Consider the following 14160-nt stretch of genomic DNA (forward strand, 5'->3'; position numbering starts at 1 on the left):
GTGCATGTGTGTGTGTGTGTGTGTGTGAGTGTGCGTGTGAGTGTGAGTGTGAGTGTGTGCGTGAGTGTGTGCGTGTGTGTGTGCTGACACCCTGCGCCAGCGCGAATCCAGCATCTCGAGACACAAGGCGCTGCATTAATTCATTACAGCAGATTGTCTTTCTGTACATGACACTTTATGCATTCTTATGTTTATGCTTTCACATGAAATGTATGCTTAATTTTCATTGCATTACTGAAGCAGATTGCATTTTGCTCTCATGTATAAACATGGGCACGCGTTTCTTGTCACCACACGTCCTTCCTGCTCACCTTCAGCACTTCTGGAGTTGGCTGGAAGCTGCAAAAATAATAGTGACAAAGAATATTCATTGAGTTTGACAACTAGCAGAAAACAAGTGTGTTGTACAAAAAGCAGAGAAATGTGTGTGTGCTTCATTAATTGATTAGCTGCTTTGCTTGTAACGCTGTTTGGTCATTGAGCAGATGCAGATGCTTTCAGTCATTTTAGATGCAGAATGAATATCAGAGGTTTAAAGTTCTGTTTAAACCTGGAAATAAACAAAGCCTTTGAAACATTATGATGCAAACAAAAAAGAAATAAAGATTATGCACAATTATGCTGGTAACATGATCTTCAGGTTTTGTTCATGTGCTGCTTAGTATTCAGAATTAAAATTCTAAATACTAAGACATTTTTAAATGCATGTTTTTAAAAAAAACAAATTTTCTCTCAAATTGAAAAATAAAAAAAAAAGCAAAACTGAATCAGTTTCAGTTTCTGGCTTTTATGAACATATTATGAATATATTATATTATAATATATAATAATGTAAATATGTAATTATAAATAAGTATATATTAATCATTTTAATGTATACTTAATGTAAACAGATAAACTAAAATATTCTTATTGTAAATTATTTAATTGTCTTAAAATATATCATAAAATAATATTAATATATTATGTTTTATATACTTATATATTGGTGTTATATTGTTTTCTGTTCTCCAGTTGTTTAGTGTGATGTTGAATGAGATGAGATGAGAAATGCGTCTGCAGAAAGCAAAGCATGTGTTATGATGATAGATGATTATTGTGTGTTCAGTGGGTCAGTGATTTCGGGCCGCTGCTGTGTTTAGTCTGTTGGGTCACAGGGAGATGTTGGTATATTTTGGAAGCCGAACAGAAAGTCAATCAGTCATTGAATTTCAGCTTCAGCTCAGTCTCAGATGGGTTTTGACTAATGCTAAACAAACAGCCTAGTGTCCTCAAATCCCAGAGGATCGCTGGAGCTCATGAGACTTAATGAAGCTTTCACGTGTTTCTTGTAAGTGTCTCAGATGTTTCTCCTAAAAATCCTCAGGAGAAATAAAAAAAAAATCAACAATGACTTAATAGTCATTTGTGTATCATGGCACTAAACTGCTTGGTTGTTGTCCTAGGCAGTTCAATTTAAATAAAACTGAAATAAAATAAAAAAGGAATATAATAATAAAATAATACAAATATTAGACGGAAAACATCATAAACTTAAAATTAGAAATTGTATATTATAAATAGAGTACTAAAATACTAAAACAAAAACTGACATTAAAGATAAATATAAAAAATGAATAATAAAATAATATAAGTATTACATTGAACTTAAAATTACCTTAAATACCTTGAAACCTAAAAAAAACTATAATTTCTAAAACTGAATTTAGAATAAAGCTAAATAGAAATAATTTTAAAAATCTAATAAAATTAATCTGAAATAAAATAATAATAAATTATTAGATGGAGAACCCAATAAAACTTAAAATCAGACATGTTGCCTTGACAACTAAAAAAACGTTTAAAAAAAAAGTTAAAAAAAAAAAATAAAAAAAAAATATATATATAAAAAATACAACAAAAATAGAAATATTAAGGGGAAAATATAAACAAAATACAAAAAATGCTGAAATTACTAAAACCAAAACTTAATAAATTTAACTTAATAAAGAAATTAAAATAAAGCTAAATAATCTTTTAAAATAATAAAAATAATAAATCTATAAAAAATTAAATAATAAATTATTTGATGGAAACCCCAATAAGCTTAAAATCAGACAGGTTGACTTGACAACTAGCTGAAATAAAATAAGTATAATAAAATACTAAAATTACTTAAACTTTTACAAATTAAAAAAAAATAATAATAATATAAAAAAATACAATAAAAATAGAAATATTAAGTGGAAAATTGTAACGATTCAGTCCACTGAAGGCAAGTGTACTGAAGAACCCAAGTGCAGTTTATTTACAAAGACACATGACTAAGACAACCAATCAGAACATGACAAAATAAACAGAGGAACCAATGGCATGAATACATGAGGGCAAGGGAAGCATGACACAAACAGGGTGAAACAATTACAAAATAAAAGACATGAAAACATGAACATGAAACAAAACCCAAACACAAAACCCCACATTACAAAAATATAAACAAAATACTAAAAATACTGAAATTAGTAAAGCCAAAACTGAAATTAAAATAAAGATAAATAATCTTTTAAAATAATAAATAATAAAAATAATATATCTTTAAAAAATCTAATAAAAATGACAAAAGCACATTGTGAAATTACGAAAACTTCAATTAAAATGAAAACTGAATATATTAATAGAAAAGCTAATTAAAAATATCTAAACGTGCTATAAATAACACTGCTTCTCACGTGATAAAATAATTGGTGCTCAAATCAGTATTTCATGTCCATGTATTTCTGTTTTTGGACAGCAGTGGTGTAATAAGCCGGAGAATGTGCAGGCGGTCGGTCTGCTGGAGCATCAGGGCACTAATCATCCCGTCAGGGTAATGACCGGCTGACTGCACATCATCCGTTATTTGTTTCAAACATCTTTGTGATCACACAGACTTCAGAGGAGAGTGTTTGCAAAGAAGCTTTGATGCATCACTCAGTTTCTCATGTGGTAATGATCACCGCGTGTAGTCCAGACTGCAGGCTTGTGTTTGTTTTTATGTTTAGTCTGGTCTGGACCGGAGCTTCTCAGCCAGTTTTGCTGCAGGACGACACAACACAGCACTGAAAGTGTTCAGCATACAGATTTATAATCATTCTCATGTTTGATTAATGTATCATGTTTGAAACATGAAACAATCATGTTTACTCTTACTGCATGTATTTAATGTAGTCTGGTTTCTCTTATGTGGATTTGACGTTTGATGTTGACATTAGCGTTATTATCGTTAACTAAAACTAAAACCATAAAAAACATTCTCATTCTTGAAGTTAAAAAAACATGAACTGAAACTAAACAAAATATTTAAAAACTTAAATGATTTTATTTCAGCTAGTTGCCAAGACATCATTTCTGATTTTGTTTAATTTAAGTTGAAGTACTACAATAACTAAAGCTAAATATACTAAAACTGAACACTAAAATGTAATAAAAACTATAGAGATTTTTTAAAGAATTAATTAAAATGACAAAAACACAACAAATTACTAAAACTTTAAATAAACGAAAACCATAAAAAAACATTCTCATTACTTGAAGTTAAGAAAACGTGAACTGAAACAAAACAAAATATAAAAAAACTAAAATTAAATTATTTTATTTTAAATTGAAGTACTAAAATAATTACAAAAAAATGTATTAAAATGACAAAAACACAACAAATTACTAAAACTTTAAATAAATGAAAACCATAAAAAAACATTCTCATTACTTGAAGTTAAGAAAACGTGAACTGAAACAAAACAAAATATAAAAAAACTAAAATTAAATTATTTTATTTTAAATTGAAGTACTAAAATAATTACAAAAAAATGTATTAAAATGACAAAAACACAACAAATTACTAAAACTTTAAATAAATGAAAACCATAAAAAAACATTCTCATTACTTGAAGTTAAGAAAACGTGAACTGAAACAAAACAAAATATAAAAAAACTAAAATTAAATTATTTTATTTTAAATTGAAGTACTAAAATAATTACAAAAAAATGTATTAAAATGACAAAAACACAACAAATTACTAAAACTTTAAATAAATGAAAACCATAAAAAAACATTCTCATTACTTGAAGTTAAGAAAACGTGAACTGAAACAAAACAAAATATTAAAAAACTTAAATTAACTTATTTTAAGTTGAAGTACTAAAATAATTACAAAAAAATTAATTAAAATGACAAAAACACAACAAATTACTAAAACTTGAAATAAATGAAAATGAAAACAGAAAATATAAAAATTAGTTAAAATATTTAAAAAAATATATATAATAGTATATCAATGATACAAAAAAATACTACTTTTTATGTCATGTCAATTCAAGTTACATCAATTTTTTTAAGTCAATAGTGTCGTTATTCAGCTCAATTCAGTTCAGTGTTAATTCAGGTTATGGATTGCCAAGTAGGTGTACAGCTGTAGCTTAATCACAAAGAAATACTGTAATTATATTCCATTACTCCTTTAATACATTTAATACATATCTACATTAATAATATAATGAAATTCGATATGAATAACCCACATTTCTGCCACTATATCATGCTGCAGTTAGTGTTACTACAGTAAATCCATGGTAAATGATGGCGATTTGTAGATTGAAAAGCTTCTGACTGTATCGTTGCGCACAGTGTTTCTCCTGTTTGTTATCCGTCTCTAAACTAGTTTAAATCACCGAGTCATTTGTGACCCTGGAGCACAAAAGCAGTCTAGTCGCTGGGGTATATTTGTAGCAATAGCCAAAAATACATTGTATGGGTCAAAATTATTGATTTTTCTTTTATGCCAAAAATCATTAGGATATTAAGTAAAGATCATGTTCCATGAAGATATTTTGTACATTTCCTACCGTAAATATATCAAAACTTAATTTTTGATTAGTAATATGCATTGCTAAGAACTTAATTTGAACAACTTTAAAGGCGATTTTCTCAATATTTAGATTTTTTTGCACCCTCAGATTCCAGATTTTCATAGTTTCAATAGTTGTATCTCGGCCAAATATTGTCATATCCTAACAAACCATACATCAATGGACAGCTTATGTATTCAGCTTTCAGATTATGTATACATCTCAATTTCGAAAAATTGACCCTTATGACTGGTTTTGTGCTCCAGGGTCCCATATATGACATCTATAAGACATAAATAAATGCTTTTTAGAGGCAACCAAAAAAATTAAAAATTTAAATTTAACAAAAAGCGCAGCAACTTGGAACACATTTGATGTTCACAGTCCAAGCAACTAATAAAAGCTGGTCTTACCACTTGTCACTGCTAGTAACGGCTAGTTTAACAATATTGATTGGTCAATATTTATTTTAAGGTCCAAAACTCCTAATTTGCTGCTTATTAATAGTTAGTAAGATAGCTGTTAAGTTTAGGTATGTAAAATATGCTCATGCAGAATAAATCATGAATTTGTGCTTCATAGGTACTAATAAACAGCCAATATGCTAGTAATATGCATGCTAATAAGCAACTAGTTAATAGTGAGAATTGGTCAAAAAAATTAATTAAAATGACAAAAACACAACAAATTACTAAAACTTGAAATAAATGAAAATGAAAACAGAAAATATAAAAATTAGTTAAAATATTAAAAAATATATATATAATAGTATATCAATGATACAAAAAAATACTACTTTTTATGTCATGTCAATTCAAGTTACATCAATTTTTTTAAGTCAATAGTGTCGTTATTCAGCTCAATTCAGTTCAGTGTTAATTCAGGTTATGGATTGCCAAGTAGGTGTACAGCTGTAGCTTAATCACAAAGAAATACTGTAATTATATTCCATTACTCCTTTAATACATTTAATACATATCTACATTAATAATATAATGAAATTCGATATGAATAACCCACATTTCTGCCACTATATCATGCTGCAGTTAGTGTTACTACAGTAAATCCATGGTAAATGATGGCGATTTGTAGATTGAAAAGCTTCTGACTGTATCGTTGCGCACAGTGTTTCTCCTGTTTGTTATCCGTCTCTAAACTAGTTTAAATCACCGAGTCATTTGTGACCCTGGAGCACAAAAGCAGTCTAGTCGCTGGGGTATATTTGTAGCAATAGCCAAAAATACATTGTATGGGTCAAAATTATTGATTTTTCTTTTATGCCAAAAATCATTAGGATATTAAGTAAAGATCATGTTCCATGAAGATATTTTGTACATTTCCTACCGTAAATATATCAAAACTTAATTTTTGATTAGTAATATGCATTGCTAAGAACTTAATTTGAACAACTTTAAAGGCGATTTTCTCAATATTTAGATTTTTTTGCACCCTCAGATTCCAGATTTTCATAGTTTCAATAGTTGTATCTCGGCCAAATATTGTCATATCCTAACAAACCATACATCAATGGAAAGCTTATGTATTCAGCTTTCAGATGATGTATAACTCTCAATTTCAATCTTCGCTGAATTCAAGAGCTTCACACTGGATCTCACAGCGCTTTTTAGTGTCTGCTCTAGTGATCATTGTGATCATTATAATTATAATTTTATCTCCCAGCCCTAATATACAATTAAATGGTTAGCTAAATTTTATTTATCTATTTTATTTTATTTTTTAGTCCGCCCTTTTTGGGCCACAACTTGCAGTTTATGCATTTAGCAGACTCTTTTATCCACAGCAGTCCATAATAGTCTATTATAAACCAGTCTGGACTAATATGTTTTTTCAGTTTTGTTGTTTTCTGTATTTCCAGTCCATCAGCCTGATTGAGCGCGGGAATCCGTCCCGGAGTCTGGAGCAGGTGTGCCGCTGGGCAAACACCCAGCAGAGGCTCGACCCCGAGCACGCCGAGCATCACGACCATGCTATCTTCCTCACCAGGCAAGATTTTGGTCCCGCAGGTATGCAAGGTACTGTGTTTATCTCGATCGAGGCTGTGCAGAGTAAGTGCTTCTTTCTGCTTCTGTTCTCGAACGGTTGGCATCGAGATGCCCGGAACATCGGTCAGGAACGACCATCAAACGCCAGCTAATCTGATTCTAGACCATGTAAACTGGGCATCTGTGTCAACCTGTAGCAACCAAAAATACTCTTTGACCGCCGTGTTGAGAAGGAGAGTTTTTGGCATGTAGAGGAAAAGAAAACATCTTTATTAGTAACAATGTACTCTTAAAAGTACTAATATTCCTAGTCTTTTAGTTAAAAAGTTTCCTTTCTAGGTAGCTCGGTGAACTTTACCAATGTAAAGTATTGTTGTGTTTCATAATGTTGAAGTTAGTCTTGCATGCATGCTTTTCAAAGGAATAGTTTGCCAAAAAATTTAAATTCTATCATTTTCTCACCCTCAATTTGTTCCAAACCTGTATGAGTTTCTTTCTTCTGTTAAACACAAAAGAAGATATTTTGAAGAATGTTAGTAATCAAACAATTGACGGTAGCCATTTACTATAGTATTTGGAAGTCAATGGGTACCGTCAACTGAGGGTGAGTAAATGATGACAGAATTTTCATTTTTGGGTGATATCCTTATAAAATAAGTAGCTTAAATAATCTTTTGTAGTAGTAGTAGTGGTTGTAGTTGGATAACTAGGTATCTTAGTCAGGATAGACGGCAAATTTAATTTGGTGTAAGTAAAAACGAGTCTGTGAGTGACAGATTTACAGTCTCTTCAGAGGGTTGTGCTGTTGTGTAACAGTGTTAATCAATTGATGAAACGCTGAAAATCCATACAAAAAAAATTATAATAATCAGAAAACACAAAAATTAGAGAAAATGACTGACTGTACATCTATCTGTCATAGCCTCATTTTCATTCACGTCACATTAAATATTGAGTCTACTATGACTAAGATCCATAACTAATAAAATAAGTTAGAACAACAATGAATTGCTATTTCGCAAAGATATGTTAGCTTCATGTAAATATGATGAAATTAAAACTATGAATGTGTTTTTGTCTTTGTTTTGTCAAGTGGTCCTAAATGGGTTTTGTGGACATTTGTTTTTTAATTTCAAATTTGAATTTTGGTGTTTGATCTGTGTGAGGCAGTGCTGTTTTAATATTAATATTTTGAATGGGATTTTATATGATTTTTTTTAAATTTAATTTTAGTTAAAGTTTTTGTAAGTCATTTTCACGTAACTTTTTTTTTAACACTGTGTCAACACAGTTCTGTTTCATTCCTCCTGACCACCAGAGGCAGTGCTTAACCACACTTAGCCAGGTCAATAGGTCGAGATAACATACCAAAAAAGTCACATAGGCTCAGCCTCGAGTATAATAGACACACTAGCTCAGCCTTCGGTCTCTTTCGCTTTCTCGCTTGTCTGTGATAGGTCGTTCTTCAATCGATTTCCATGCTATCAAGCGCAGCTTACTAGAGCAGCGAATTATCGTCCTTGCAAGCGCGCTTAAGGAGTTTTTGGATCGGATTATCGACTTGATTTGGCGAGTTTTTTTTGCTTTATTGGACATTTGTTGATATATTGATAATACTTAGTGCTTCTCTGTACTATCCGGTGACTAGTGTTACCGATCGATTTACTGACGGTTCCCCGCTGAGTTTTTATTGTGTTCAGATTAGTGAATAGTGCTCATCGGTGCTATAGTCTTTGACTTACATACAATTCTGTGAAACACTTTGTGCTCCTCGGTGCTATCCGGTGGCTAGTGTTTTTGTTTTTTATATCATCTATGCATTCCGTTAGTTTTGTGAATTTGTATGTTTCATCGGAAAGTTAACACCATGTTTCTTGATGATATCTCCCAAGGGTAAAATGTAAAGTGACCATGAGAACCAGACGAATCCTCTGCACAATCTGACCTGTGTTGCAGCCTGGAATTAAACCACGCCATGCTGGTTTCGTCAGGCCAGAGGAGAACACCCCCTCCCCCCGACTGAGCCTGGTTTCTCCCAAGGCTTTTTCTCCATTTCTGTCACCGATGGAGTTTTGGTTCCTTGCCGCTGTCACCTTTGGCTTGTTTAGTTGGATGATGACATCACTGGATCATCAATGAACTGACTTTAGCTGGAAAAATGAATCTTTGTTGTTGTCCTCTTGCATCGACAAACTATTTTCCAATTAGACACTGTTAAGCTGCTTTGACACAATCAGTATTGTATAAAGCGCTACACAAATAAAGGTGGCTTGACTTGACTAGTGTTTTCCCGTTTTGGTATATTGACCATCCCCCGCTATTTATCACTTTTATATACAAATTCTGTTCTAGACCAAGATCTTAACATGTTCCTGAAAACTCTTCCCTTTCGGATGTTACATGCAGCAGACGTTCTTTGGTCAGTCGCGAAGGAAGATTGGTTTACAAGCATTGATTTGAAAGATGCTTGCTTTTAGGTTCCGATTGCTCCTCACCACAGGAAATTTCGCTGAATCATTTTCAAGAACCAGGCCTACCAATTCAAGGTCCTACCATTCGGCCTGTCTCTGGCCCCTCGTGTCTTCACAAGGTGCATGACTGCAACTCTACATCCACTGTGGTCCAGTGGGATGCGAATCCTGCCTTATTTAGACGACTGGCTGCTGTGTGCACCCACAAAACAACAAGCTGCCCACGACACCAGACTGGTTTTAGAGCATGTGCAGAGGCTAGGTCTTGCAGTAAACGAGGCAAATAGTTGTCTGAACCCAGTGCAAACAATTACTTACATTGAAATGACACTGGACTCCCGTGTAATGTCTGCCAGCCTCTCACATGCCCGAGTGGACAGTATTCTGCAGTTCCTTGCTCGTTTCCAGCTGGGTGCAAGCTTGTTGTACAAGATGTTGTTACAACTCTTGGGGATGCTGACCTCCGCCGCTTCTGTGATTCCACTCGGCTTGCTCCACCTCAGGCCTCTCCAGCAGTGGAACAACAGTTTGCAGTTGAACCCTTCCAGACATCTTCATCGGCTGATGGTTGTCTCGCACAGCTGTATCCAGGCATTGACACCGTGGAATCGTTGAGAGTTTCTGATGTCAGGTGTAATTCCTTCTCGTCGAGAGGTGGCCACAACCGATTCTTCCCTCTTCGGGTGGGGGGCATCATGGAATCACAGGGTTGTTTGTGGCCGTTGGTCTCCAGCTTGGTCCAGGGACCCCATCAATCTCCTGGAGTTGCGTGCAGCTTTCGTAGCCCTGCAGAATTTCTTGCCAGTTCTGGCAGGCCGTCATGTCCTCATCTGGTCTGACAACACCTCGACAGTGTTTCACCTAAACCATCCAGGTGGAACAAAGTCCCTGCATCTCACCCACAAGATACTCTCTTGGTCTCTTCCTCGACTAGCATAATTGAGAGCAGTTCACCTCCCTGGATCGAGCAATCAGATAGCAGATGCTCTGTCAAGGGGGAATGGAGGCTTCATCAGGATGTGGTGCAGAAGATATGGGAGCAGTTCAGCAAAGCAGAAGTAGATCTTTTTGAACAGTCACTTTTGCTTGTGGTTTGCAAGAACAGAGACATCCAGCCCATTGGGGCAGGATGCACTGTCTCACGAGTGGCCAAACTGTCTGCTTTATGCATTCCCTCCTCTTCCACTTCTGTGGGAAACATAGAATATCTCTATGCAACCACAGAGTGTTACTTGTAGCACCTCGATGACCAGCCAGGCTTCGGCTTCCCATGCTTCTGTCGCTGTTGGTGGGCTTCTGCTTCGGAAGGATCTGTTGTCACAGATGGACGGCGCTGTTTGGCATCCGGATCCAGCCCGTCCGCAGCTTTGGGTTTGGCCTCTGTCTCTTAACAGATTGTGAGCCCACTGTCGTTCATACCATAACTTCTGCTAGAGCTGCATCCACACATCAGCTCTATGCAGCACGATGGAGGATTTTCTTGTCATGGTGGAGCGTGGGTTAGATCCTACACGTTGTAACGTTCCTGGAGTTCTTAGTATCTTGCAGCATCTTTTGGATTCAGGCTAAGCAGCCTCCACGCTGAAGGTATATGTTGCGGCCATTTCTGTGCATCATGTACCTGTTAATGGTTCGTCTTTTGGTTCTCATACTCTCATGTGCAGTTTTTTGAAAGGTGCGAGACGGTTAAGACTAGCAGGTAACCCCCATTTTCACTTATTCTTGATTTTGTCTGTCCATTTGAGCCGACAGCTGACAGACAGCTGACCTGTCATTGCAGACAGCTGACCTGAAATGGATATCTTTAAAAGCTGCTTTTTTGTTGTCAATTGCTTTGCTAAGCATGTTAGTGAGTTACATGCTTTGTCCTTTAGTGAGTTATGCATGCGTTGGTTGCCGGATGATTCTGGTTTTGTGCTCTGACCTAATCCTCCTTTTCTACCTAAAGTTTGCTTCCGCATTTTATAAATCAGTCAATCAATTTCCTCCTGTGCAAGCCCTGAAGGGCTATGTGACCGCTTACCATTCATCTTCGGAGCACAGATCAGCTTTTTGTTTGTTATGGTGGTGCAAGGAAAGGCACCGTTTCAGGAGCAACCTTGAATTTTTTCAGGTGAGTGGCATTCCTCATGACTATGTTGGTAGGAGTCATCCACTAGTGCTTAAGCACCGCCTCTGGTGGTCAGGAGGAATGAAACAGAACGCTAGTTACGTATGTAACTGTGGTTCTATGAATTCCGGATGACCGCCAGAGTTATTTGTCACTTGGAATGCACGAGAAAAGCGTACTGAGACCGAAGGCTGAGCTAGTGTGTCTATTATACTCGAGGCTCAGCCTATGTCACCATGTGACTTTTTTGTATCTCGACCATAGACTGTATAAAAACATGGACGCAGTGTCCGTGACGTCACCCGTAGGTTTCTGAAGAGCATTTTTGAAGCCTAAAGCGGGCGGAGCGGGCCATCGCCATCTTGGCAGCGCGTCACCGTGCATCACTCCTGAATAATCGAAAATGGGCAAAGAGGCGTAACGTGGTTGCTGAAACCATGCCCGCCCAGCTCGACGGTGGTGACAGCAGCGGCAATTCACCTGTAACTCAAGTGGCCACGCCCTTAATTATGCAGAACTTTAAAGCTTAATATAATTGAAACAGATGAGTGATAAAAAAATTCCCCCCCCTCACAGTTGTCATGAAGGGCAAAATTAGCTATATACACCAAAACCACTTTTTGTACCAGGCTGTAAACATATTTTTCTCTGCTGTAAAGTTGGGCATTTTAACATGGGGAGTCTATGGGATTGACTCCTTTTTGGAGCCAGTCTCTAGCGGCCAGTCGATGAATTGCAGTTTAAGTCACTTCCGTGTTGGTTTTGAGAGAGAGACCGGAAGGTTGCCGCTTGTTCTCGACCTAAGCTCTTTGGGTTTTCTGCCTCTTCCTGCACAGTATATGGATTAAACTTTTTGTTTTTGTTGTGTTATTATTGTACCTATTTTATCTTTGTGCAAAATAAACTAAACTAAACTAAACTTTCGAGCCTCTGGCGGTCATCCGGAATTCACAGAACCACAGTTACATACATAACTAGCGTTTTCTGTAGTGTAGATTAAAACGAAATAACAGCCTTCAAATACAGCAGCACCAAAAAAAGAAAAAAGAAAAACAGAACAAAAAAAAAAAAAACTTCAGTGGCATCATTCTTCTAGAGTGTAAATGAGCTTTTGTTAATATTTTGATTTAGATTTTATATTATATTTATATTCAAGTTTTAAAAATGTTGCTGTTTTTGTCTTTTTTATTATGTTTTTATTTTTAAATATGTCTGTATAGTTTTTGTTGCTTTTTATTTATTACTTTTAGTTTGTTTAGTTTTTGTTATTTTAGTACTTCACATTAAACTAAATTAAATGACAAATGTTGCCTTGGCAACTAGATTAAATAAAATACAAGTTTTTTAATTTTTACACAACATTTATTTTGTTTCTAAATAACATTTTATTTTGAAAAACCAGGTTAATAAATGTCAAGAGGTTTCTGTAGTGTATTAAAACGACGTGTCAAATATTAAAGTAGCACTTGATTAAAACACAGCAGTGTTGAAATACATATTCACCTACGCCATTCTTCTAAGTGTGTAAATGTCATTATATTAGATGCTGCAGGATCTTTTCTCTTTGTTAACTTCACTGCTCTTCGTGATTGTTGAAGTCTCAGTGTGTTTGAATCAGCAGGTGTTTTGGTGATTTTAATAGATGTAAAGAATCACATAATCCACAAACGAGCACAAAACTTACTTTCTTCAACACTGTATCTGCTGTTTTAGGATTTCAAACTGAACAAACATCCTTTAAATTGTGTTTGGGCATCTTCTTTTACAATAAATGACTCTTGATTTAATATCTTGATCTTATGCAATGACATTCTAGGAATACTCTTGTTTTTGCGATTGTCCTGTGTTTGACTCTCACTCTCAGTCGTGCTCCTATCACTCAGTCTTTTTGAAGTTAAGGGACTTGTTTCTGATGGATGTGTGTTTAGGTTTCGTGATCCTTGTGTGATGTTTAAAGACAGTCAGTAATACCTGTTTTGTGTTTCGCACGTCTGCTGTTGCTACGCCACGGCCTCTGTTGAGCTCATAACATCGCAGTGGGCGCATTGTACGGTGCTGAAACTGTAACCTTTTACCCCGAGGGCAAACATCACACTCCCGTCCCAAGCTTCAACCCTCATTCAGGGCCCAGATATAGACACATGCTTACAGTAACACTCATGCACTGAAGGTGTTTGGGAAACGGCCAGCACCTGAAGCCTGGTGTTGGTGTGGATCTCCTGCTGCAGTCACATGGAGTCAAGCAATAACTGGAAGGCCCTGATTCAGCAGTTCCTGCGTTAATAACAGCGGTTATGATTTGGAATGACGTGGTTTGGAAAAGGATCAGGGAAACCCGTTTTATAGCTGTCAAATCGCTGTTCCTTTTCAATAAACTTTCAGTGAAAGGAGGCGCTTCATCTTCAGAAGATGTACCTCAGGGGATGAAACTGAATGTTACGTGTTTTTATTATTATTTATTTTATATGAGCTTTTTTTGCAACAATGTTATGAAAAGTTACCTGAATACAGATTCTGTATTCTATCATTTTTTTAGCAATAAACAATTTATGTACAGTATATAAAGTTTAGGTTCTTGTTTGGGAGAAAATGTTGTTTTGTAGTTAGCTTATAATATATAGTATGTATAATTATATTCTATAATTGAATATTATATTATATTATATTAATTATATAATTGAATATTTTATTTACACACACACACACACACACA

The 14160-nt window shown here is 35.1% G+C and overlaps 1 protein-coding gene across 1 annotated transcript in view; it reads left to right on the forward strand.

Annotated features, from left to right (window-relative positions):
* LOC107703099 (A disintegrin and metalloproteinase with thrombospondin motifs 14-like) overlaps positions 1–14160 on the forward strand; it is an 84217-nt gene that overhangs the window by 26351 nt on the left and 43706 nt on the right. The window contains exon 6 of the mRNA XM_016505622.1: positions 6740–6887. Within this exon, the coding sequence (XP_016361108.1) occupies positions 6740–6887 (148 nt within the window). The remainder of the gene's footprint in view (positions 1–6739; positions 6888–14160) is intronic.

Source organism: Sinocyclocheilus anshuiensis, unplaced genomic scaffold, assembly GCF_001515605.1.
Source record: "Sinocyclocheilus anshuiensis isolate Anshui unplaced genomic scaffold, SAMN03320099.WGS_v1.1 scaffold1055, whole genome shotgun sequence".
Classification (NCBI taxonomy): Eukaryota; Metazoa; Chordata; class Actinopteri; order Cypriniformes; family Cyprinidae; genus Sinocyclocheilus; species Sinocyclocheilus anshuiensis.